The sequence below is a fragment of the Dermacentor albipictus genome, chromosome 6, assembly GCF_038994185.2.
Source record: "Dermacentor albipictus isolate Rhodes 1998 colony chromosome 6, USDA_Dalb.pri_finalv2, whole genome shotgun sequence".
Lineage (NCBI taxonomy): Eukaryota > Metazoa > Arthropoda > Arachnida > Ixodida > Ixodidae > Dermacentor > Dermacentor albipictus.
The window spans coordinates 19,181,638-19,209,353 of NC_091826.1; the positions used below are offsets into that span (position 1 = coordinate 19,181,638).

The 27,716-nt window shown below is 45.4% G+C and overlaps 1 protein-coding gene across 1 annotated transcript; it reads right to left on the reverse strand.

Moving 5' to 3' along the window:
- Positions 1-9,913: 9,913 nt before the first annotated feature.
- LOC135896324 (acetylcholine receptor subunit gamma-like) lies at positions 9,914-26,236 on the reverse strand. Its single transcript, XM_065424688.1, has 8 exons — positions 26,111-26,236; positions 24,232-24,395; positions 19,609-19,653; positions 18,690-18,802; positions 16,177-16,279; positions 13,845-14,002; positions 11,456-11,715; positions 9,914-10,332 (listed from the first exon to the last, which is right to left on the reverse strand). The coding sequence occupies exons 1-8, from the start codon at positions 26,184-26,186 to the stop codon at positions 10,043-10,045; spliced, it is 1,209 nt and encodes a 402-aa protein (XP_065280760.1). The 5' UTR covers positions 26,187-26,236; the 3' UTR covers positions 9,914-10,042.
- Positions 26,237-27,716: the final 1,480 nt, after the last annotated feature.

Here is a 27,716-nt window from a genome sequence, read left to right on the forward strand (position 1 = left end):
GCTTAGATGAATTCCTTATTAACCTCAATGACGACCAAGAGATTGAGCACAGGGCTCATACGTGACAAATGTTCCTCTCGTAATATACTACCAAGAAGAAACCTGATTTATTCTGGGGGGGGGGGGGGGTAAAACAGAGGTGTGCGAATATTCGAATTCGAGTCGAATAGTTATTTAATTCTGTTCGATTCATATTCGATTCCAGAACTCACTATTCGAAAATGTCCAATAGTTGTTTGGTTACAATATATGACATTACAAGACTTACTAGAGCCTCACAAGGGATAGAACAATAGTAGTAAGGACTGTTTCGCGGGATTCTGTTGCAGGAGATTTGCGGTAGCTGTGCAAGATCATCAGTTTTTGAACGAACACGCACAAGGCAGATAAGGTTTGCTGAACAAATGTTTGCTATTCATTATAAATGCCTCATTTTTGTGCTGTCCATAGCGCTTTTCTGTTGTCTCGGTTTAGGCAAATGGACTCTTTGTCCAATCTCGCCATTTTTCCATCACTTCAAAACCATGTATGCTGCTGTAGTATCGCACCTCTTTCCTTGAGCGTACTTCAGCAGTTTACGTATATCTCGTGACGTGCTGGTGACGTGAATCTAACAACTTTGTTTCCTCACTATACTTGTCATGGCGCACAAGATAAGTGGAAACAATTGTTTCTCATTTACAAGCTCTTCAGCTGCCCAGAAGTTCATTTGTGATCTGCATCACATGAAATAAATATTCCTGGAAATACCCTATGTGAATAATGCCATTGTCTGACTCATTTTTACTAAAGCGACCCTACGCAAACTTTATATTTAGCTGTGTTCAAAGATGAGATATTCGATTCGATATTTGGAGGTTGTTTGCCTCGAATATACGTACTCGATTTGATTCAAAATTTGCGCTATTCAAACACAACTGTGGTAAATATATTCCTGGACCTAGCGCCGAGGTTATATTATTGATAATTTAACTCTAGAAGAGCCTCTGTAGTGGATCAGGTCTCTGGGCACCTCCTTGCCCGCCTTTGCCGGTCTTTTTGCGTAGGACTCGCTGGTGTTTTCAGAGGCAGAACAGAAATGACTCCGACTAAAGCCTTAGCAGCCGTACTTCAGGAGGCTGTTAAGTAAAGTAGGTAGAGTGCTGAAGCTTGGAGACCACGACAGCTGCAAAATATATTGGTGTTCCTTTAGCTTGTCCACGCAGCCTACGACTGGAACAGACAGTGAAGTGAGTAAACTCGTACGCATGCAATGCAATGTACCACTGAATTTTAGGACATTTTTCCTTTTTTGCTTCCATTTCCTCTGCGTTATCTCAGGCGGGGAAAACTTTGTTCGTGAATAAACAGGTATGCGACAAGCGTGGTGCTTAGTGGCTTTATCTTATGGAAAGAAATGGACAATGACAGTTTGGCTAATTCATTTGGATCAATTTTCAAGTGACTATGAAGCCACATAGCAGGACAAATAAAGATGACACTATGGACATGTACATGCAACTGCAAAACTTTTTTATTTTTGTAGTGTACATGCCCGATAATTTTTCGTTCCCTTTCTTCATCACCCCAGTGGGCTCTCCTGCTCGATTTCTTATTCTTCACATTGTTTTAGTTTTTATTCATATCCTGATGTCCTCTGTGCACGTGGCTTTGTTATAGGTTAGCACCAAGTTAAGTCTACTTCTGTTTAACTTGCTTTTCTGTAATTATTATTATTATTTGTTTTGAACACATATGCACAGTTAACAGGAGAGGGAAAGCGAGGAGCAGGCTGGCAACTGCTACCGGAAGGGGGACAACGCCTGCCTACTCTTCTGAAGGGAGGTGACAGCAACACAGAAATGGAAGATAGGAAGGAGGGCAGGAAAGAGGAAAAGAAGAGCAACAGGACAAATCTAAAGGCTAAAGTAGAACACAGTACACTACGCACGTTGTTCTGCCGAGTTTCGACCCTGCAGCTGGAATTCAAGTGACGCCGCGTCGAACAGCCTCCACAATTATCAATCACATCCATGGCCAGTTCGCCATGAGGCTAATTGTGCGCTCCACGATGAGACGCCAAGTACAGCTGCACGCAATCACGGTTTCACCAGTAGTCGGCTCACAATATACACTACAAGGTGTTTGAACCCGCCACCTCCCATCTTTGAAGGAAGAAGCGTGGGAACACAGTACAGATCACACACAGTAGGGTCGGTCACTGAAGGTCATGCTACTACAGAATGTTGAATGTTCACGCTACAAACGTGAACCTAAGTTAGTTAACCCTAGAAAGGTTAGTAGAGTGCGATGGGCTTGATCACGTTTAGATGCACAACCACTTGGGTACAGACATTCCTCGAGTGTCGCACACCGCAGGCCAAGGAGATGATAGTTTCTCACTAGCGACATGCATGCGCTGCGCACTGAAAGCGGGACACTCAAATATAAGGTGCTGAAGTGTCTCGTAGCAGCCACAAAACGTACACAATGGACTTGCCACACGCTCTTGTCTGTATAAACATTCGTGCACGTTCACGCCACCAACCCTCAGCTTGAGCAATTGTGCTCTAGCGCGACGAGGCAAGCCTCGACCGCGAACACGGGGTGGGAACGTTCCATTTGCGACGCGCTGATCTGGATGCTGCTTGAGTAGGTGGCGACGAATCAGCAAACGAGCGTCATCAAGCTTGCACAAAATTTCTGGGCAGTCCCAGTTGTTATGAGCGCAACTTGAAGCGAGCCGATCAGCCTCTTCATTTCCGGTGATACCTACGTGTAAAGGTATCCATTGGGCAACAAGACATACCCCACGTGATGTAATTTTGCTCGCAGAGTCAGTAATACTGCGCACAAGTGGACAATCAAGCTCACTGCGTTGTAACCTGCTAAGGGCAGCACGGGAGTCCGTAAAGATGACAACCTTCGATGTAGTTAACGCCTCTTGCACGTATTTCAGTGCAACATTATTCGTTGCTAGTTCCGCAGTTGTTGACGAAGTTGGATGAGGTATTTGAAAGATACGTCGTACTTGAGTTGAAGGGCAGTAAAAAGCTGCAGAGGCGCCTTGACCGTCGTTGTGTACAGATGCATCTGTGAAAACTTGAAGATAATCTGGAAACTTTTCGAACATGTGAGACTGAGACATTTAGAATATTGCTGAAACAGCCATATCAGACTTCTTGTGCATGTCAGGGATTGTGAGGTAAATGGGGAATACGTGTTTTGTGATACCTTCTGGAGGCGGATCCTGCTGTGGCATCGTCGGCAACAACCTAGCTGACAAGGCGGCCCGGTGTGCCCACGAAGATACCAAGACGTGTCCAACACCTTTGGCGAGGTCGGACGCTGCCACAGAACTTCGCCTACTTGCGCGCAAGAAGTCCCAAGATCTCTGGATTTCAAGTGGCTTCAATTGCAGATTACGTAAACTGGACCCCACGCTACGGCTACAACTGCCATCTAGCCTTTCCCGCGGCGAAGCAACCTTGTTGTGTCGCTTGTGGCTGGGCGTGGCGTTCACGAACGCATACTCCTACCGTATGGGAATGGCCGAGAGCCCGATGTGCGACTCCTGTGGGTGCGAGGAGACCATCGAGCACCTATTGTGTACCTGCCCTCGCTACGATGTCCAACGCCTCTCTCTGCGGGCAACTTTACGCAGACTGGACTCGAGACCGTTCACCGAGCCGAAGATACTCGAACCGTGGCCACACCCGTCACTGGCTCGAAAAGCGATTCGTGCACTAGTGCGGTACTTGAAGTGCACGGGCTTAACGGACCGTTTATAGTGTCCTTGTGTATGGTGTCCCTCCCACACGTACTCAGTACTTACTCTCTCCCTTTCTTCCTCTTTCTATTCCCCTTTCCCCCACCCCCAGTGTAGGGTAGCAAACCGGATGCTGTTCTGGCTGACCTCCCTGCCTTTCCTACCCTTGTTTTCTCTCTCTCTCTCTCTAACCTCACTGAGCCCTATTATATCCCATTTACTACCCTCTATTCCTCCAATAACACTGCTAGACTCGCCTCACTAGATAACCTTCTAACGTTAAACGTTGACAGGTTCATTTTCCAATGGCGGCCTACTTTGCTATTAATAATCTGAGCTTCAGAAGAGGCAATTAAAAAATTCAATAATTAAGTTAAGGCATTAGGTCAACTGCCCTTACGGGCAGTTGTCTACATGGCAAATTCAGAGGCAGTTGCAAATCATGTACAACCATCTTTTAAAAAAATTTAATATCGCACCAAGTTGGAGACAGTCATCATCAAATGCCAAAGCTCAATCGAGGCAATATCAAGACAGCGCGTCTGGCTGCGCGTCAGAAGGCAGCGCCTCGTACATAATAGATTAAATAATATTTGATAATAATAGATAATAGAGATAATAGGATAATAGATTATAATAGGCAAATAAATAGACGATCGTTCGAAATAAACGCCAGTTGGAAGCAGCGCCAGTCCTGTCGTATCTGTTCCTTTCGTTTTCGTCTTTAGCGCGTTTTTTTATGAAGAAATGTCCTGTAAAGAAGTGAGCGTACAATTTTGAATGATAGCATGACGCGGCAGATCCTGAGCGGACACACAGCCGCACATGCTTGCCCGGCAAAACGTGACGTATCAGTAGCCCCGATCATTAGCAATCATTCTGATTATTCTTTTAATGTAATCTATCTATCTATCTATCTATCTATCTATCTATCTATCTATCTATCTATCTATCTATCTATCTATCTATCTATCTATTCTTTTAATGTTGTCTGTCTGTCTGTCTGTCTGTCCGTCTGCCTGTCTGTCTGTCTGTCTGTCTGTCTGTCCGTCTGTCTGTCTGTCTGCCTGTCTGTCTGTCTGTCTGTCTGTCTGTCTGTCTGTCTGTCTGTCTGTCTGTCTGTCTGTCCGTCTGTCTGTCTGTCTGCCTGTCTGTCTGTCTGTCTGTCTGTCTGTCTGTCTGTCTGTCTGTCTGTCTGTCTCTGTCTGTCTGTCTGTCTGTCTGTCTGTCTGCCTGTCTGTCTGTCTGTCTGTCTCTGTCTGTCTGTCTGTCTGTCTGTCCGTCTGCCTGTCTGTCTGTCTGTCTGTCTGTCTGTCTGTCTGTCTGTCTGTCTGTCTGTCCCTGTCTGTCTGTCCGTCTGCCTGCCTGTCTGTCTGTCTGTCTGTCTGTCTGCCTGTCTGTCTGTCTGTCTGTCTGTCTGCCTGTCTGTCTGTCTGTCTGTCTGTCTGTCTGTCTGTCTGTCTGTCTGTCTGTCTGTCTGTCTGTCTGTCTGTCTCTGTCTGTCTGTCTGTCTGTCTGCCTGTCTGTCTGTCTGTCTGCCTGTCTGTCTGTCTGTCTGTCTGTCTCTGTCTGTCTGTCTGTCTGTCTGTCTGCCTGTCTGTCTGTCTGTCTGTCTGTCTCTGTCTGTCTGTCTGTATGTCTGTCTGTCTGCCTGTCTGTCTGTCTGTCTGTCTGTCTGTCTCTGTCTGTCTGTCCGTCTGCCTGCCTGTCTGTCTGTCTGTCTGTCCGTCTGCCTGCCTGTCTGTCTGTTTGTCTGTCTGTCTGTCTGTCTGTCTCTGTCTGTCTGTCTGTCTGCCTGCCTGTCTGTCTGTCTGTCTCTGTCTGTCTGTCCGTCTGCCTGCCTGTCTGTCTGTCTGTCTGTCTGTCCGTCTGCCTGTCTGTCTGTCTGTCTGTCTGTCCCTGTCTGTCTGTCCGTCTGCCTGCCTGTCTGTCTGTCTGTCTGTCCGTCTGCCTGCCTGTCTGTCTGTCTGCCTGTCTGTCTGTCTGTCTGTCTGTCTCTGTCTGTCTGTCTGTCTGTCTGTCTGCCTGTCTGTCTGTCTGTCTGTCTGTCTGTCTGTCTGTCTGTCTCTGTCTGTCTGTCTGTCTGTCTGCCTGTCTGTCTGTCTGTCTGTCTGTCTGTCTCTGTCTGTCTGTCTGTCTGTCTGTCTGTCTGTCTGCCTGTCTGTCTGTCTGTCTGTCTGTCTGTCTCTGTCTGTCTGTCTGTCTGTCTGTCTGTCTGCCTGTCTGTCTGTCTGTCTGTCTGTCTGTCTCTGTCTGTCTGTCCGTCTGCCTGCCTGTCTGTCTGTCTGTCTGTCTGTCTGTCCGTCTGCCTGCCTGTCTGTCTGTCTGTCTGTCTGTCTGTCTGTCTCTGTCTGTCTGTCTGTCTGTCTGTCTGCCTGTCTGTCTGTCTGTCTGTCTGTCTGTCTGTCTGTCTGTCTGTCTGTCTGTCTCTGTCTGTCTGTCTGTCTGTCTGTCTGTCTCTGTCTGTCTGTCCGTCTGCCTGCCTGTCTGTCTGTCTGTCTGTCTGTCTGTCTGTCTGTCCGTCTGTCCGTCTGTCTGTCTGTCTGTCCCTGTCTGTCTGTCCGTCTGCCTGCCTGTCTGTCTGTCTGTCTGTCCGTCTGCCTGCCTGTCTGTCTGTCTGTCTGTCTCTGTCTGTCTGTCTGTCTGTCTGCCTGTCTGTCTGTCTGTCTGTCCGTCCGTCCGTCCGTCCGTCCATCCGCGACGGGCCGCTACGAACAAACTTCCTCGCGCTTGTCGTCACGCGGCGCTCCGGTCTGATGTAAAACTGGGGCCGCATTTTCCACGCTCCCATGGCGCTCGGTTTCGATATTGCTTGAATTTACGGCTGAAATTCGATGATAAATATCTCGAATTAGATGCGATTTTCATTATTTTCAATAAATGATGGTGCATTAAAATGTTACTGCCTTCAAATTCACCGTTTAGACAAATCTCCGTAAAACACTAATAAAAAGGTTAATTAAATACAATTGCTAGTTCACCTTATCAGAGGGTAAAGTCTGTTGGCCTCGCCTAGGAACTCCTCTGCAAAAATCGCCATGTTCGTGGCCCTTATAGCCTTTTTATAACAAAATCTGTGTCATCTAATAAAAACCGCCCTGTATAAACAATTCCAGACATATGCATAACATGAGTTGCTGCGGCCGCCTGATTCTGCTCAAGTTAGGTAAATAGCCTCGCCATAAATGGCGTGTCTTTGGTTTGCAAACCAAGTGAAGTTCGGCCTGACACAATTTTCATATTTTTTAAAGAAAACTGTTCCAATAATAAGTACGAATGCACGAATAATATTGCGAATAATACGAGCCTCGCGATCCCTGCGAATGGAAGCATGTGCATTATCACATTTATTTCTTCAACGACAGGGGGCAAACATATTAGGCTCTTCGCGTATAGAGCATCGAAATAGAGAAAAAAAAAATTGTGTTTAGTAACTGCCCCCGGAACTCCTAATTACCCGATACCTTTACACCCTGCTCTAATTTTAGGTGATGACCCAGTAGTACCATTATGTGACGTTCGAAAATTTCTAGATGACACTGGCTTTTTACATAAAGTATAGATTAACAAAGCCTTTTCCTTCATAACGTGGATTTTCAAACACCTCGTGTTTGGCGCAGCATAGCCTCAGCCGCTTTTGCGCCATTAAACCCCATTTAACTAACTAACTAACTAACAAGTAACTTTTGCCCCTACATAACCTCTGCAATACCTCCCCTTCCCCCCCACCGCCTCCAGTCGTCACGAATGTCAGAGGGGCACTCAACGACAATATTTTGAAGCATCAAAAGGGCGTTGGAACGATTATGATAGCTCCCAGGAATTCAGTACCGAAGTAATTTTTCAGTGGAACCTACAGTACGAACTTAGATACATTGAGAGCGATATTTACTTTTCCCATACGCCGACAACGTCCTCCGTGACGAAACAGCGGAACAGCGCCAGTGGCGGTGGAGTTCAGGGCCGCTATTTTGTAGCGATGCCTTATACCTTATTCTATGCTATTCTTATCATCCACCACACATGGCCACCTGATCCCGTAGATAATGTGGGCATACCATCGCTCTGACCACTGGCCAAGCGCGAAAAGCCTGAAAACGCATAGAATCGGAAAAGGCATTGCTACGAAATACCGGCCCTGATGTCCATGCCCACAGCGTCACGGCGAGAGGGTTTGTCACCGCCTGCGCAGCAGGCGCAGCTACGCGCAACTGCAAGTGAACTGCGTGGCTGGAATGCGAGCTCGCGTGCTCCGACCTGGCCGTGCTGCTTGGTGCGGAGCGGCTTTGTCTTGTAACGATAGCAGGCGAGTCCAGGTTGCGTCCACTTGGCAGCGCTCAATACGAAGCACGTCTAGCTAGGGGCGGCTGGGAGTTGTGACCGCAAGTCCCATCTAGACGCCAACCGCCTTTTATTGCAAGGCGCTACAGGCGTGGCGTACGTGTGGTCTACGCTTAAATTTCGCGTAGTTCGAGGCAAGTTGGGTGTTCCCGACTGACTGAAATTAGCGAGAGCCGACGGCTGCGATGCCGATAAACTGTGCGGCCAGAGTTCAGATCCTATACGGTGGAATTTTGAATTCTGGGGTTTCACGTGCCCAAAACCAAAGAAATGTTCATTTCAGAACACTTGACGTTTGCTCCGGTGTACTTCAACATAGCTGTGTACTCCAGACTTAGCTCAGCCTTAGCTCAGCCACGCGACTCGTTTCCCGCAGTCCCACCCTGATGACACAATTTTACTACCAACTTGTTTAATGCTGTTAAAGAACACGCTTATATACAAGGTGATGTGTATGTGTGTGGGGCGGGGGGAGGGGGGAGGGAGGGAAATCCCCCACATCACCTTGTATATAAGCGTTTCTTTAACGTGCATTAAACAAGTTGTTAGTAAAATTGTGCCCCGTACATCCACGTTTCGTTCCTTATGTTCGTCCATTAGTTTCGTTTGTGCAACACTAAGCGAAATACAATCATAAATGTCCACCAACTAGCCCCGTTCACTGCTTTACTAAGCGTGCTCACTTGCAGTCGAGTTTCGGTTACTAATACAACTATATATATATTGTGGGGATGCGCGACCCTCGCGCCTCCCCTGATGTTTTTCCCGCATAGCGCGTCTCCTGTGGTCCCGCTTCGCCGCGTGGCCTGCGTGACGTCAGCGCAGTCGATGTGGTTGAAGCGCAGTCCGAGAGATGGCGCGAGCGTCGCGCCGCTGCGCGGTTACTTGGGTTCGGGAAAGACAAGGCGCTCGCTCTTGGGTTCGAGACAGCCAGCGGGACAGACGTGCTGCACGTGCAGCAACCCTCTTCCCCGGCGGGTCGCCGAACAGCGCGGACATCCCGCGCGCGCGGCGACCGATGCATCTGCGAGACCGCCTCGCGTGGCCGCCTTCGTACGCGCCACGATTCGCGTGACCGTACACGCGAACGACCAGGCGCTGGGATCCAGCATGGGGCGAACATGTTCGCTCGCGAGGACGCGGTGAGTCGGACTTCTAGATTTGTCGCGCGCCCATCGGCATGTTTTGTGGATAGCAACTCGGCTAGCAGGCATTGATGTATGAAAGGTGCAATAAATACCCTTGTGATTGTTTGCACTACTGTGTTGTCGTTCCTTTGTCCCAAGAGTACGGTGTGACATCTCCCACATCAGACCCCACATCTATATATATATATATATATATATATATATATATATATATATATATATATATATATATATATATATTATCGTCAGCTATTATGATTATTTAGGACGCACCTGTTGTCGCGCGAAAGCATTGGGGCGTCTCAATGTTTATATGGCGGCGGTGGAGCAGCAATTGAGAAGGACAGCACTCCCCCTTCTCCCGCTATCCTCTCCGGCTGGGGCGGTTGTGGGAGAGGAGGACAGCATTCGCCTTCCATCCCGGCGACTGCGAGGCTAAAGGCAACGCACATACGACGAATCTGCTTATGCGTGTAGCCAAGAATACTACCCCTACAGGTGTTCTGGTTAACGGCCCTTCTCTCTACAGAATTACTCAATGAAGCAACAAACGCTACCTAAATATCCTCAGAGCACAAGTATACGGCTTCACGAGAATCATTCTTTTAATAAAAGGTATATGTTTCTAAAAGCGTTCGGCTATTCGCCTGAATTGACAATCATCGTCAATGGGTTTCTGCACAATTTTATTTTCCCGCTTCACGAAACTCTGTTCGTTGCTTTCCGTTAACCAGACCGGGGGTCTTCTAAGGCAGTTTACGTTGTCTCGCTGTCGACGTCCACAAAGGTTTCTTCGAAGTCCCTCTCAAACTAATATAATAGCGGTGAATGTAATCAAAGAGGCCAAGAAGAATGCGCGGTCGAGTGCCCTGATCACAGCATGTGCGATGTCGACGGAAGCGCCCTCTGCGCTTTCGGATGAGGCTTTTGGACCAGGGCACACCAAGGGCACACCTGTCGCGATCCTGCCCGCCACCTTGCCGACCACTGGCGGTAGCGCCCGGACATTCGGCAGGAACCTGACCAGGTTGATGTTGACGATGGTGGCGACGATGGTCAGGGCGTTGATCAACACGCTGGTGCTCAGAACAACGGCTGCAAGAAAAAAAAAAACGTGAGGAGCTAGTGGTATCATCATCAACACCATCTTCATCAGCATAGTCGTAAAGGTCATTGGAATAATGCCAGTTACCCAACCAAACGTACTGCTACTGGCATCAATGCCGTCTCAACTGCCTTTCGACATGCACCAACCAGACTGACCTCGCATAAAAGCAATCTTCATTTGCAGTACTGAAACTGCACAGCGGGTAACGAGGGACGACGTAGCGCGGGACTAAAAACTATTTTTTAACGATGGGCGTTCTTTAGCGTCCGCCAAAATCGGGCTACGCGGGCGTTTCTTGTATTCTGCACACATCGCGATGCGATCGCGGTGGCTGGCAATCGCACCCACGTCGCTGGGCTCAGCAGCACAACGCCATAACCAGTGAGCCACAGTGGCCCGGGGCATACTTATCCTGTCGCTTCATTCTTCTCATTTAATTCGTGACAAAAGTCAACTGCGGGCACCTCGGGTACACACATTTGGTACACTATTACTCTGGTACACTATTGTTCTGATAGACCACAGTATATCAATTCTGAACGAAGCGCTATCGCAGCCATCGCCTTTTGCAGAACAAGGGTTTGTTAGTAATCCTCCTGGCCCCTAGCTCTTTTCTCACATTATCCTGATCCGCTCAACATGTGCCATGACGGCGAAATTTCGTCGAAGTTAGCGGGGTCAGCGGTCAGCTTCAGCGTACGTCGCCTTGAAGAAGACAAGTCCACTTGTCGAAACGTTGGCTCCTGCATTCACCTTGTTCACGTTTTGCTCAAGATATAGAAACGTCACTTTAATAAATGAGATTGCGCAATGTCGTCCGTGAGGCACGCGTTCGCAGCTGTCGAGACAACAAATTCATCACAATGCTTAGAGAGTTAGGCGGTGCGAAGTTCTGGCCTGCATTTTATTTTCCTCCTCCCTCCTTTTCATTCATCCCTCATCATATCACCTCAAGTAGCACTCCGGGCATTTCGCAAGGATAATCTCTCCAGATGCCATTTTAACTTACTCTTTGTCTCTCCATCAATAAGTCACAGTCTCGAGTCAATCTTTCCAATTTTGACTTTTGAGGATACACACAAGGACGAAAATAACGGGCGCTCTCCTCACTGATCTTTGGCACTTGGTTGGACCCCGCTGCCGCATCGTCGGCCTGGTACAGCAGCAGCAGCGACACCAGAAGGGCCACGCCTGCGACTGTAAACCGCCGGTCCGAGATCGGCGGTAGCCACAGCGTCAGTAGGCTTAGCACCACGACACCGACAGCGGGAAGGAGGAGCGTGAAGTGCTGGAACAGGTTGCGCCTCTCCAGGACGAAGCGGTAGACCACGGTCGAGTAGCGGCCGTACTCTTCGTAATCCTTGATCTCGCTGAGTAGGGCACAACGAAAAAGTACCATAATGTTACTAGAGGCCTTGAGTTTTCTTTTGTTAGACACTTCTTGAGGCTTTGAGCACGCATTGCGAGTATCAGAATGGCAGATAAATAGGGACGAACAAGTGGCTATAACACTCTCAAAACTGGTAAAAAAAAAAATAAGCGTGCCTAGTCGGAAATATCACACTAGGAAATATCCAGGACCACTGAGCCGCAAGCAACAAAGCAGCATAAATTTGGTTTGAAAGAAACGCTACCGAAATTACACAAGTTAGACACGCAATGTTACTAAACTAAGCACCATTTCATCGCAAGAAACTTGCTAAAATGAACAAGGAAAGTAACTACGCATGATAAACTCGCAACATTCAATTAAACGTTACTACTTGTATGTACCACGTTACGTTGAATCATTACACATGTCCCAAACATCTTTTTTGTTGTTGTTGTTGCAAGGGCGACGCAAAGTATAGACTGTGAGTTTCTGTCTATTAATCATACTGCATAGAAAGCTCACGGCATCTCGAAATGGCGATTGATGTGTACTCTCGGTACATACCACTATGTGCTGTATTGGTAGAGTGGATGTGTGTATGTGTTTTCTCAAACCTGGTGGCGGTTTCCAAGTTACTTTGCGGTTGATTAATTTCACTACAGCATGCGGACGCGAGTTAAACGAACGAAAAAAAAAGAATAATAACGATGTCCAATTTCTGAGCAAGTCAGGCATGAGGAGCCTGCCCGAAAATGCAACGCGATGAGTGGAGACGCCCGCCGTCCGGACGCACAGGGTTCGAATCCATTACGCAGTTTAAGCTGCAACAAGTTCACCGACGAATTCGCCGTTAAGCTCACCACCTCAAGTTAAGCCAGAGTGCGCTGGACAGTCAGGACCTGACCGCACTTACAACAGCAGTACCTGGATCCTCGGGTAGTGGTCGGCGACGCTGGAGAATTTTCGCCATGTAGGCATCACCGTCAGTGTTGGTAAATGTTTTAAGGCTGGGGCCAGAGAACGGCCTAAAACAATTCCCTTTTTTGCGAAAAGTAACGAAGTGAACCTCATTACCTTGGATAGGTCAATGTGACCTCCCTCTTTTAATAAAGATTTATCATCAAGATTATAATAATAATTAGGATGATGTTAATTATGTGTTGCTCGAAATTTTGTCTTTCTTATGCTGCAATTGTTCCCATACACGTACCTAGTTATCTTTTTTAATGCTACATTTAAATGACCTTTTTTCAGTGGTAATTCAGCAGTCAGAATGGAAGAAGGGAAAGCAATTTTCTAGTTTTCTAAAACAATATCACATGCTAAGATTATGCTTTGTCTACACGTATAAAAGCCGCTTTCAAGCATCCAAATGGCTCACTATAATGAGCTACTTAGAATGTTCTTAGAAGTTGAGACAAACGTAGGCGCATTATTACCCCTTGCTTTAAAATGAGGGCGAGGCATTGAACGTAGTCAGTGTAACTTGAACAATATTGCCAGGGCTAATCACTGGCTACATCTGCGTCCATAAGATGTCGAGCAGCGCTTCAACTTGAGCATGCTGGTTGCCCATCGCGACAAGGGAATCTGACAAAAACGAAGAGGGGCCTAAGACTTGTTGTTGTTGTTGTTGTTGTTGTTGTTGGTGGTGGTGTTGTTTTTGTTTTGTGTTGTTGTTGTTGTTGTTGTTGTTGTTGTTGTTGTTGTTGTTGTTGTTGTTAACAACAGTGCCGTGTATTCCTTGCGCCTCTCTCCGGCTTCGTCTAATTTACGCCCTGTTCCCCTGCAAGTAAAAAATAAAATGGTTGAAAAAGGTCGCCGAGGCTGCAAAAATGGAATTTGTCTTTAACGAGATTAAGGAAAGCTAGCTATGTTACCAAGGGTTACAGCAGAAAAAATCTTTGCCCATACGCTAAGTCTTTACATTTGGTCAAACGGGGAAGACGAAACGAGGAGGATTACTGTAGTATACCCCACTGCTTGTACGAAAACAGGACATCGCGAACGCACTCTGTATACTGTGCCGACCCCTGATGCGCGGTTTCCGTCGCGAACGTATAGAATGAGTCAGTGTTCACGGTAGACTTGCACATTCAAAAGATAGTGGGCCGCAGTTCTACGCACGTTTTGGAGGTGAGGGAGACGAGTGCAAACTCCGAGTCCGTTTTCCCTTGGGAGTCGGTTCGGTCGATGGTGAGGTTGACCTCCTTTTCGGGGTTCAGTATGGTGCTGTACTCAACGACACATTCGTGGCGGTCCATCGGGAAGTGCGTCATGTCCGCCTGCGAGCCAAGCGCTTGTACGACAAGAAACGTGCGACGTGCACGAGTGAAGAAGAGAATACGCGCTATCTACACTGCGGACGTGAACGATATCGCGATGATCAAGCAGATTCATGAAGAAAATTCCTGTAGTAATTATTAACGACGATTACCAAAGTCGGGGATAGCTCTCTGAAATTCTGCTGCGTTGCCATGGCATTGTCCGTTTCAAAAAAAAAAAAACTACCACAGTCATCACCATTAGCCTATCTTTATGTTCACTGCAGTACGAAGGCCTCCCCCGGCGATCTCCAACTACCGATGTGTTGCGCTATCTGATTACAGCTTGCGCTGTCGAATTTCTTCATTTAGTTTACCATAGTGACGCAGAGAAATTCCGGAAAGGCGTCGCCAATTTTGATAATCACCGGCAGTAATTTATATAGCAATTCCAGCATCCTTAAAAGTAAGTTTTAACGATTATTGCTGCCTTGCTTTCAGTTACGATCGCACAGAAACTCATTTTATTTGTTCGTTTTGCTCCATGTCGTTTGCTGAAACAGGTCACATTGTCCTTTAAAAGCTTAAATTAAATTCCGGGGTTTTACGTGCCACAATCACGATTGGATAACGGGGCACAGAGTAGTGCGGGACTCCGGATTAGGTTTGCCCACCTGGGTCTTTTTTAAACCTGCACCCAATGCACGGTACACGGGCGTTATTGCATTTCGCCCCGGTCGAAATGCGGCCACCGTGGCCGCGATTTGATTGTGTTTAGAAAAAGTTTATTCGACAAGAGACGATACGAACACTGAGTCCCAATCACGGCACAATTCCACCAGGACGATCACATATACAAAGTAGGAATCCCTGTATGCACGGCACGTTTTCAAAGAAGTGTCCGAGCCCTCGCTCACCAACACATAACAATATAGACCCACGCAAAACACAGTTGCACAGAAACTAATTGTCACGTTATATATATATATATATATATATATATATATATATATATATATATATATATATATATATATATATATATATATATATATATATATATGGATGTTGATATATATCCGCGCGAGCTCATGCTTAGCAGCGCAATGCCAAAGACACTAGGCAACCACGTCGGGTGACATTGTTCCTTTGTTCGGCGCTTCAGGACCTTTGGTTGTCGACTGACAGCAAAGCCAGCCCACGTCTCTACAAGATTTCGCTTCTCCGATGGCGGCGGGCAGATGCGACAGTGTTTTGTTCTTGTCTTTCTTTTCTGTTTTGGGCGAACTGTACGAGCAAGTATGCTGAGCGCTTTAGTGAAGAACCTGGAGCATAAATTTCTACCTTGCTGCGAAGTTTGAGCGGAAACGAAGGAGCACTAACATCTCCAAACCTTATTTTCAAACCGTGAAAGAACGGCAAGGCGACCTGCCGCGGCAGCTTAGTGGATGTGTGACGTCGCGCTGCGCTGAGCGCGAGGTCCAGGGTTCGATTCCGGTCGCGGCGGCCGCATTTAGGCGGGTACGGAATGCAGAAACGCTCCTGTACCTACATTTCGGTGCACGTTAAAGAACCCCAGGCGTTCAGAATTAGTCCGGAGTCTGCCGCTACGTTGTGCAGGTCTAATAATCGTATCGTGGTATTGGCACGTGAAACCCAAGAATTTTTTTTTAACAGCAAGGCAATATCCGCCTACCCTGTCTAGCATTTCACTCGGAGGACAAAAAAGAAAATCAGCGTCAGCACCTGCTCCGCCAACAACACCATGGTCACTATAGCAGCAACTTCAAAAGATGGCTGCTATAGAATCGACTCTTGCAAATTTGTTGTAGGGACGTATAGTCAGGCCTTAATGCCATTCAACTGGAGAGGTTGGAATCAGCTTTGATGCGGCCAGTCTATTTTACTTGTCGGAAGGAACGAAACTTCCTTAAAAATTAATTGTATAAAGTTTGAATCAGGAGAGTTACAAACCACTGACTTATAACTGCGAGAGGGAGAAAAGAAATAATTACAAACAGGATGGCCTTTCAACAATCTTCAAGGCACTTCAATCTTCAAGACACTTGAGTCAGTTTTTTTTTTTGTACAAATAAAAGCGGTAGAAAAAAAAATGTCGTTCGTCCCGTTATTCTTGGTCTTGTGTTATCAACGCTCACATATCTATGTCCAAGAAGTAGGTGGGCGCGACTTACGCTGCAAAAAGTTTGCACGGACATCGCCGAGCACATTCGAACTTTGCCGTCGTCGTTCACAAGAAACATGTAATTTGTGAGAAGGCTGGAGTAGACGTCGGACCTGGGTATAGAAAGAAAAGCCGCAGCTGTCAGTTGTAGCTTTCTTTTTTTTTTTTACTCGTGGCACTTTGGTCGCTGGCCCACCGAAGTATCTGCTGCGCGCAAGCAAGCTTTTTTGTGGAAAGGTTGAACAACTTCATTCTCTCGCACGTCCAATCGGTGCGTTGCGGCTAGAACCACGACTGCCGTCAGCCAATGGGCGACGAGAGAGCCAGCTGCATTTTACGAGCGAGGAGTTCGCGCCATTTTGCGCCTCTAATGTACCACGATTTCTTCACTTAAGAGGAAGCTTTAGCTCGGGTGCTCCTATCTAAATACATGTAAAAGGAGAATTCGTGTTTCTCGGCAACCACTGCACCAAATTTGACGAAGCTTGTTGCATTTAAAAGTAAAACTTAAGATGTAGTGACTGTCTGTTTCGAATTTTTTATTTAGGTCGTCAACTTTTAATAAACATTGGCAAAAATCAAAAATATTCAAATAACAAAACTATCAAGTTTACAGCTCCGTAACTCAGCAACGAAAAATGACAATGCAATTCTGTGAATTGCATCTAATCGTACATCTAAAGCGGACAAAATTGATATGTTACACATGAATCTCAAGAAATTTACTAACATAGAAAAACAGCTTTTGAACCCCTTGTAGACAACGTAAAAAATTCCGCTTTCAATGATCTAATGGATGCTTTCACAGAACCGCGATATCTGTTCTTGATGCAGCGCTATGAATTGGTAAACTTCGTGCTTCTATTTTTTCTTAAACTTTCGAATTTGTGAAAATTCTTGTAATAAAGTTCAGGCCCTAAATCGAAATTCTGCTTCCATCAATCACTAGAATTTAACTTTCTCTCTCAAATGCAACAAATTTCATCAAAATTGGTCCAGAGGTTATTTCAGAAAAACGTTTTTGCGTTTTACATGTATTTGAATAAACCGCGTCGGAGTTGGCCCGAGCTAAAGCTTCCTCATCAGAGGAAACTTTTCATTTCTCTTATCTTTACTTCGTTTACGTACCCTCAAGCACCTGGGCATTGTAGACGCGAATGGGCTACATGGAGTACAAGCATAGCAAGATTGCTAGTGATGCTTTATTTAATGCTAGCGATGTTCGCGCTCAATATATTTCCCAAAACAACACGATTGCCAAAAGAAAGGAGAGAAAAAAATCAGAAAAATAAAATAAGAACTCTCTGGCTCGGTAGCTTCTATCTGAAAACACGAAACGAATATATATATATATATATATATATATATATATATATATATATATATATATATATATATATATGTATAACGCCTAGTAATGCATCCAAACGGTGCCAAATCTATGTATCATATATCCATCCCTCGTAAATGTACCGCTAATTTGTGAGTAGGACTTTTGCGAAACCTTTGTACACAAACATCGCAACAATTGCTTTTGGGCTGTAAATTAGTGTACCATAGTGCTCTGCTTCAGATGCTCTAACATATGCATTTTTCATAGAACTTTCATATTTGTTTTCAGTGCAGAGTTACCAATTCGTAAGCTTCATGCTTCAATTTGTTTTTGTTTGTTTTGTTTTTTTCAGTTAGCTTACCGATTTTCAACTACTCATTCGAAACTTCGAAGTTCTAAATATATATTCTGCTTCCAAGAGTTGGTAGACAACTTCCTCTCTCGAGTGCAACAAATTTTATTCAGATCAGTCCGGCGGCTGTCTATTAGGAGGATTTCCCTATTTTACATGCATTTGAATAAAAAAGTTGGAGTTGGCCAGCACTTCAATGACACGCGACCAGCCTCCAGTAACGGCTGCTTTCGCAGCTGCCTGCAGACGGCAGCACAAGTTTACAAGTTTATGTCAGCACCGTCCTCGCACCAGCTAGCTTCCCGGTAGACAAAAGCAACTTCGCATTCCCTGCCCCCCGCCACCCTCCGCTCCCTCTTTAAAAGTCAGGCAAGTAACTATGCGAAGTGTTATGCTGAATCATCTGTACCATAGAATGCGATATATCTATAAATTTCAGTAAAAACATAGCAACGGTGTCCGCAAAATTTTTTATTCTCGATTTTTTATTAGGAGAAATAAAAAAACTCGCATCCCTGTACACTAGATTTCACCCCACTGCAGGTTGTTGTTGAGAGGAAGCACCTCCCTTGTATTCAGCCACAGCCTTCTATATGTAGCACTACACCTTGCCGTATTCTTTTCTTTCTTTCTTTTTTCTACATGCCTCACGTGTTATGTTATTGTCGTTGTTGTTTCGTGAAACAGATAGGTTTGTTCCACAGAGGCGACATAATTAAGAGCCATGCGATTTAAATCTGTGACGCTAATTTGAAACATATCGCGAGTGTTAAACCAAGCGTTGTGACCATGCATCTACTCTCAGGTTAGAAAAAGCCGCAAGAAGTGATAACTTTACCAAGACGACGTCATGTACAATTCCGGCCTCCAGGCGTCGCCCGTCTTTAGGCGGATTACCGTCTGTCCTCCGTATTGCGTTGCGTTCCACTTGAGTCGGTGATCCTTCCAAGTCTAAGGTACGGAAAGAGAAGCATAGCCGACATGCAGATTACACGCTACGCTGTTCAAAATAAGCCCGAAATGTCTTTCTTCAACACGTTGGCAAATTCGACCAGACGGCACTTCCCACAAAATCCTTATTGCGTCATAGACATACTCTTTTTTTTTCCTTATAAAAATACAGCGCAAAAACGCGCGGATGGTCTGCCGACTTTGTATCTGCTATTAGGCCTGTCTATAGGTATTAACCGATTTTTGTTCACGTGACCTAAATAGATGAATGTGTAAAGCGCTAAGGACAGACCCTGTCTATATGAGGCCTTTACTCCCGTATTCTCAAACGATCCTTTACTTGAAGCTATTCCTCCACTCGATCAAGCTGAGTACAGCGCCGCCCATCGACTGGAAAAAAAGTACACTATTCAAAAATTGGCCTGTATGGATGTGAAGCGCAATGACCACTTCTGCCGAGGGACGTCGCTGATGTCTGCTTTCTTGACAATGCTGCAAGGAATCCAGGCTTTATGTATCGCACAGAGAAATCGGTAATTATGGTTTTCAATGAAGAGACTAGTCAGAATGTCAAGGTGAAGCGTTAAATGAAGTAACATTTTAGAATACGGAGAGAAGGGGGGAGGAGGATGGGTTTGACTGCATGGAGCCACTTTCCAGAAGTCGCATACAGAGAGCCCGTAAAAGTTGTAAATAAACTTTTACCTACTTTCTCTGAGACAGCCATATAGTTTATGTGAATAATTTCATTCTAGTTTGAAACCATTTTTTTTTTCGAAAGGTTAGGTAGTCACGGAGCCACTTACCATGCATACACCGATGTCTGCGTAGAACAGCTCTCTCTCGGGATGCTGCCAGGCGGTGAGTCGGCGGTGAGAAAAAGAGGTAAAACAATGTCAAAATAAGCAATGTCCACATTAAGCTGTGTCCCCACTTTTCAAGAGTTCCAAATATTTCACAGAACCACTGAAAAGTAAGCCTCAGAATCCATCCTGTATATATCGATGGCCGTAGGCATATTCGCACATTTGATTTACTAGTGCTGTATACGTCATTTACCCATCATTTTCAGTTTGTGTTGTTTTTGTTTGTCACTGCGCTTGTAACTACGAGGAAGCTGCCTCCAATGCTGCGTGTGAAACTTGTATCCTTTATTTTGACTGTACGAGTGTGCCTCAGAAGTTCCGGGGTCTCGTGAAGTAGAACTCTACGCCTTTAGTCCCGCTAACACAGGACATTTTTGTAAATGTCAGAATAAACTGCTAATCTGTTCTATAAACGACGATGGACCGAAGCTCGCGCTCCCTGAACAGCAGCCATGTCACTGGCCATCTTTTCTTTTCTTTTAATTCGTTATATTCTTTCTCCTTGAGCAATCACATTTGGCCTGCCACGGGAATGTTTGCTCTTACCGCTAGCATGGCTGGCTCAAATCCCCTTAACTAATGCTTAACAGTGTCACAGGGGACGTACCCGGAGCAGCGTTTCGAGAATGAGACAGTGACGGCAAGAACTGGCGAAGTACAGCAGCAATATTGTAAAAACAAGAAATCGCTCGTGGAGCTCTCTCTCTTTCTTTCTCTCTCTCTCTCTCTCTCTCTTTCTTTCTTTCTTTCTTTCTTTCTTTCTTTCTGCGGAACGCATCCTGCGAAGGCCTGAAATAAAGGACTTTACATTATAGCTCCGACTCCTGAAAGTTATTGCCTTCACGAAAACAAGCCTTCTTTTCGAAACATTGGCTCTTGTGGAATCAATTCAATTCAATTCGATTCACACACATCCTGGAAAGGAATAAAATACAGGAACTAAAAGCAGAATCATAGCCTTGACAAGGGCACATAAACGCCAGCAATGTGTACTTGTATACGTACACATTTAAAAATCTCTGAACACTTTACGATGAGAAAGCAAATCAACAATTGGGCACTAATATTATTTATGCAATAAGTAATGTTTATAAGCCTCACACAGAACGTTGGGCAGATATCAAATCAATAGAAATTAAAATTGCGTGCTAACCATGCAATTGCGTGCAAACCTTGAAACTGTCATAGCTATCCAAATAATAGCATATTAAATTACACCACAAGCATTAGCAACAGTTCAGGTACAATTATGTTAACGTCACATTACGTAACAACGCAGAAATGTAACAATTATAACGTAAAAGTGCAATCGACCAATAAATAACTATTACAAATTTACGAAGTGGCTTTTGGGTTCCTTAAAAGTGCAATTACTGATGCATTCGCGCTTGTTTAATATAGCTGGGAAATTATGTTGAAGGGACCGTAATTTACAAATATTTCTAAATCTTGGCACAAGAGCACAGAACTACGCGTATATACGTATTATCTGGCTTCTTCTTCAAGAATGAAACATTCCCTGTTCTGCCTGTGTTTATCACTTAAAGTCTACATCTTGCTATGTACAGTCAACCACAAAACTTTACGGACGACGCGATCTCGCAGAACGTTGAATTTCCGAGCAGCCTGTAAAAGTAGCCAGTAAAACTGCACATCACTATGTGATGTACGGTTTGCGCGTGTACTAGAGTATACTAGTAGCGGCTGGAAATGTGGATACAAGGCTCTATTGCGAGGCTTCTGTGAGGCCGTTGTAAAGATAGTTGGCCTTACTTCTTTTTTTTTCAGGTCCCGTAGTCCGTAAAATTTCGTGTGCGACTGTACATCTGTCCTGTTTATAACTAATCCAGTAAGGCAGCCTAGTTGGCTGCGCTTGATTATTCGTGAAACGCATCACCATCGAACGGTACACAAGAGGAAGACGCAGACACCACAAGAGCTGGTTCACAACGTTGGAGTTGTATATAGTCTCGCGTTCCTGGTGGCAGTGTCTTCTCTGATCGTCCGTTTCGATTTGGACTGTTATATGGTTCACGACTGAGCCCCCTCTAACGACTACCAAAGGTACCTAGCTGAATTGTATAGTGCTCGTTTCTGAAAAGGTTGTTTAGAAGGAAGCACAAGGTGAAGATGACAAATGAATTGTCCGCCTACTCTACGACTGATTGTTTACTGAAACACACAAGAAAGCACAGCATAAATCTAGTTGAAACAAAAACAAAAAAAGGTCGCGCATTCAGCTCTCTTTCTACGGGACGCATTCAGCGAAGCCTTAAACTGAAGGAGCCTATCATTATCGCTCTGATTTTCGATATAGTTCTGCTCTCTCTCTCTCTCTCTCTCTCTCTCTCTCTCTCTCTCCGGTTGCCACTGAGAGTTTTATTATTTTTCCAAGTAAGTTCTCTAACTAAATTCTTAGTTCATTATAATATTTCCCTTTCCGTGGATATTTCCTCTCTTCCCAAATGTTTGCGTTGCTTGCTACAGAGCACAATGGCGTTCCCTAATCCCATCCAATTCTTCGCCAATCCTCCACAGCGGAAATGCGCTGTTTTCAGAGAGAAATCGGCTCAAATAAACTTGCACCTCAAGCGGCCTACTGCGAAGCTACCAAAGCTTTCGAATTCACGCATTGGTATTGCTGGGCGAGTTACCATAACTTATTAGTGCGCATTTGAGTAAGGAAGCCGACAAGCTGTATGCATTTAAAGCGGTGCGATTACGACGCTTACTGCGTTCATTCTTTTCACAAAGCTTAAGTTTCAGTGTCGGTCTTCTCAAGTGGCATCATGTCAAGTGATCAGTAATCGTGGAAGCTTTATGTAGGAGGCGGTCCTTCAGGACGTTCGCGTGACGTCACGACCCGGGCAGCCGGGCATCGAAAGAGAACGACTGAATTACAGTAAAAAATCTTTACTTGTCGCCCCCTCTCTTTTGTAATTCGAAATTTTAACCATACCTGAGCGTTCGAAAAATTTTTAGCAAGGAATATAACGACTCACCAGGTCAAAAAAATCGCTAAATTTATTATCTATGTACACAAAAAAAGCACGATGCGTTTGCGACGAGAAATATACGAGCCTGGAAAAACATAGGTTAAGATTATCCGTAAAGATATCAACCTATACGTATAATACCGGGCTGTTGGAGACGTGGCTGGCAGCAACAACGCTGGTGGCGACGTCCCATGACGCAATGTCCAGCCACAACGCGTTAGACACGTTTTTTTTTTTTTTGCTACATATATGTTTTTTCTCGAATAAATTTCGCTAAGTGTCGCATGTTAACGATTACGCAGCTATATCGACACTTTACACCAGCAACTAAGTAGAATGTGGCTGGTTGCTGCAGCGACAACTCTGCGTCTTCTCCTGTTAAACTATGCGCTATTCCACAAAGGCCAATGCGCTTAAGGAGAAGAAAAAGCTCCCTAGTTATATGACTTTATCATATGCCTTAACAGCTAGGATAGCACGCATTTCGTATGCTTGGCGGTCCTTTCGACCGCCAGACGCACTGCAGTAATTAATGATGGGGTTTTACGTGCCAAAACCACTTTCTGATTATGAGGCACGCCGTAGTGGAGGACTCCGGAAATTTCGACCACCTGGGGATCTTTAACGTGCACCTAAATCTAAGTACACGGGTGTTTTCGCATATCGCTCCCATTGAAATGCGGCCGCCGTGGCCGGGATTCGATCCCGCGACCTCGTGCTCAGCAGCCCAACACCATAGCCACTGAGCAACCACGGCGGGTTGAGACGCATTGCAGTGAGTGCCCTAAAGACGCGTAAAAAGGAGCGCTTTCAGACGCGTATGCTACACGAAACTACAGACCGGTGCCCATGAAAACATGGATGAAGGAGGGACACGTAAAGTAGGCCACAATTAAGTGTTAACGGGACGTGGACATTGCGAAAAAAAGCTGAATTCCCGCCTACAGCCTGGTCACCACAGCCTCGATTTCAACCTTTAAGTCTGTCGTCGATTTTGCGACCTGCGCAGCGATTCATTAAATTTAGAAGCGCCGTGCCTTCGCTGAGCAGAAAGTGGTCGTCGAGCCGGTGTCCCGTAAACTTTTGTCGATGACGGTAGACAACAACAACTCATCCAGTAATAGAGAGCAATACGCAATTTTATAGCGCGTACGTTTCAGTTTCAGTTCCACTCTATTATTGTTTAAATACAATGAATTGGTAAGATACAATATACGGACGAGGGTCCCAACGTCAGAGACGGCAACGGGATCCTCGGTTAATAATAACAATGTAGAGATGTATTAAAGAAGGGCAAGCTAACTAAAACAAACGAATACAATAGCGAAAATCCAACATAGAAAAAATTATATCAATGAAAACAAATTGTATTTATATAAGCCTATAGTGCATTAAAAAGAGAACTGTCAATACATACAAACGACAAATGTAGTGTAATGAATGACGTAAACTCAGTTACGCATATAAAACAGCTTAAGCGCATGACTAAAATGCACGAAAGGATGAAGATTTAATGTTGATTTAACGTTGTCGGTTTGTGCGTTGCTTCGACGTGTCAGTCACTCACCAGGTAAGGGCCGTCGATAACGTCGGCGCTTATGAGCACCTCAGTCGTGTCGTTGGCGTGGGTGGCAGGTCGAGTCCCGGGGTCGTAACCCTTTCCCAGCAGGTCGTTTCGGAGTCGCCACAGTTCGTTGCTGCTCCGACCGTCGGTGCATGTAGCTCTGTTTGCTACGCGTTGCCGTTCGATGTAACGTCCATGATTTTTTTTTTTTTGCGTATGTACAACGCGGCAAACGGGGGGGAAAAAATGATAAACTGAATCAAACGCTATTCAAGAGCAGTGCAAGTAACATTGGTATCGGCATCATGCTAATTCCATTTTAAAAATACACTTTAGAGTAACGCTAAACAAGTCTGGATTGCTGAAGTATTGTTTGACAACTTCGTTCTCAGTCGTGGTATGTGCTGAAAGACAGGTTTCCTAACGCGGAGACACGTAAGCTGCAGAAGCCACCAGAAGTAACAGTAGCATTGCCCCTCGTTCACGATTTGTTACAACTACTTATAGTCTGTGCTTTATTATGTTTAGTTTGCAAAGCAAGTCCGATTGCAGTCATTGGTGTATGTTAACGTACTGTAATCTTTCTAACCATCACAATAAGACCGATTCTGATGTTCCGATACATGAGCGATAACGACGAAAATGGAAAGAATTTCCCGCTCTGTGGATGGCAGCCTTTTCACATGAGTTTTACTGTTGTTTTGTATTCCTGCTATTGTTTGACCTGGAGACTTCGACCTTCAAATGCCACGGGGATTTTCTTTTTTTTTTTTTCGTTGGACGTACGAGCTGACCAGGTGGCTGTAACTGTGATGCTTAAAAATGGTCGAAAGAAGTGTAGCTCTAGAACCAACGTAGATCCAAGACTCGTCTTCGTCAGTTCAACAACTGGCAAACAAAAAAGCAAAACAGCATCATAGCAGCAGGGAAAAAAAAAATTTTAAAAAGAACGATCGCTCATAGAGCTATCTCTTTTACTGAACGCACCCAGGGAGGTGCGTAGTATATAAAACAAAATGAACAACACAAAATGTGGGCCTGCTTGTCGTTACCAGCTTGCTCTGCTTTCAGCCGTACCAATCTTCGTTCTCATTCATTAGGCGGGGATATGTTGATTACTAGTGAGGGAAATAGTAAGGGCCAAGCTTGACGTCTCCGTAAAATTTTGCGCAGAAACATCACAGCACGTACGGTAGTGCGACGTCACGGATTCCGAAGGCAATCCATCGAATTCGGAAGCTTTCAGAAACCATCAATGTTCTCGAAACTTCTCGAAACTACGATGCCTGCAGGTCTAAGTACGGACAGTAGTACCAGAGGTCTTTCCTGTAATTTTCCTTTTTTTCGGAGACTTCTACATGCTTAAGTAAAACTCTTGCTTGGGCTAGTTGGTTCATGCTTGAAGTAGTAAAGGCAAGGCGCAGAAGACCAGGACTCAAGAAGAAGAACACAAACGACAGGACCATCGTGAGTGGCGCGGGTCCTGTCGTTTGTGCTCTTCGTCTTGAGTCCTGGTCGTCTGCGCCTTGCCTTTACTATATATACTTCTACATGACCCGCCGTGGTTGCTCAGTGGCTATGGTGTTGGGCTGCTGAGCACGAGGTCGCGGGATCGAATCCCGGCCACGGCGGCCGCCTTTCGATGGGGGCGAAATGCGAAAACACCCGTGTGCTTAGATTTGGGTGCACGTTAAAGAACCCCAGGTGGTCAAAATGTCCGGAGACCTCCACTACGGCGTGCCTCATTATCAGAAAGTGGTTTTGGCACGTAAAACCCCAAATATTATTATTGCTTCTACATGCTTACTGCTGTTTAGACTCGAACGTTGAGCTTATTGTGAAACGGCGCATTAACAACGCTACCAGTTGTCACGTGCCTTACCGATCTGCCAGAGGATGCAAACCAAGAGTGAGGATCCAGTCCGCCGTCCTAAGAAGGCCATCGCGAGCGCTTGCATCGTCTCAGCGTTGACAGCCCCGCTGGGGAGGTGTGTTTGGAAGAAGGCCACGGCAGTCCGAGCAAGGGCTCCGTTTACAAGGTTCCCGTATCGGTTCCGCCCGACTCACACACGCGACAGTGCTGCCAAGCAGCGGAAGAACAGCAAACTCAGATTGGTTTCTTTCGATGTTGTACTGCGCCTATCTTGAATCTACTACTGCAAACTTCAGTTGAACGACAGACTGCGCGCTCAAGTCGAAGCAAGCGGTGGTCACCTGCTTGTCTTTTTTTTTTTTTCATCTGCGCTATAAAGCATCCTCATGGTGAATGTCAACCAACTAGTTCAGTTATACATCTTGCAAAAGGTACTTGCTTCCAGTAAAATCGAAATGCGTGAGCTTTTTCTCGAAGCGCACGACACTGTGAGAAAAGGGGGTTGTAATTCTCTAAACTTTGGGTGTTGCAGCATCGACTGTATCCAATGATTAAAAATCCGAGATGTGATACAAACCATTGGTGATTATTTAGATCCGCGGTGGACGTAAGTAACCGCGCCATAATCGTCGAATAGCTTTTTCATCGCCGAGTTTTCTTTACTTTTGCACTATATGAGGCACGTTTCAGTCTGGGATCAATTCCACAGTTTGTGCTCGAAGTATGTCCAATTAGTCTAAATCCTGACATTAGCATCAGCTTAGAGTATATATTTTCGAGATATCGGTCCCTTGATGTGTACGGCGGTAGATACATTTGTCATCTCCATTACCATCGATAGCGTGCTTTGTGGAAGGGTAGTCTAACATTCTGGATTAATTGGATGTTTGTCTTTATAGTGCACCTTTAATAAAGACTACACGAGTAGAAGTTTGGTATGGCTACCGCACACAACGCTTGGACCACAGCATAAATGCAGCAAGAAAGCGAAACTTACCCCTGCGTCAAGGACACGAGTTACTCAGACCGCCGGATGCAGAATACATAGACGCCTTACACGTCTTGTGATTGCTATGTACTGAGCTTTGCTGAGCTCATGCTCACGAACACTCGTGCTTCGGACTTCCATCATAGAGAAATGCTTCCGTCGCAAAAGTTTCCAAAGTTACCGATTTACAGCGAAGCTGTTAGCCTCTAGTAGGCCGGGATTTTTCGCGTCCGTCAGAAAAAAGAAATACGAAAAGAAGGGCATATCTAGTTTCGAATCAGGCATACAATGCGAAGCTCAGTATTCAATTCAACAAAGAAAAGCCCAAAACAAGCGTCGAAACCGCGTGATGGATGGCAAGGCGGCAGTGAGCAATGCGAGGCATGTTCCTTCAACCCCGCGTGTGTTTCCAGGTAGAAATTACGGTTGCATAAGCTGCTGCACACTGTAAAATAATTTACACCCTTAAAAGTGAAAAAGGGTGTAAATTTGTCTATAACTCGCACCCTTAGGGTGTTAGTTATATAAATGACACACTAAGGGTGCGAGTTATAGACGCATTTACACCCCTTTTCGCATTTAAGGGTGTAAATTATTTTACAGTACAGTGGGAAAGGGGCAACGGCA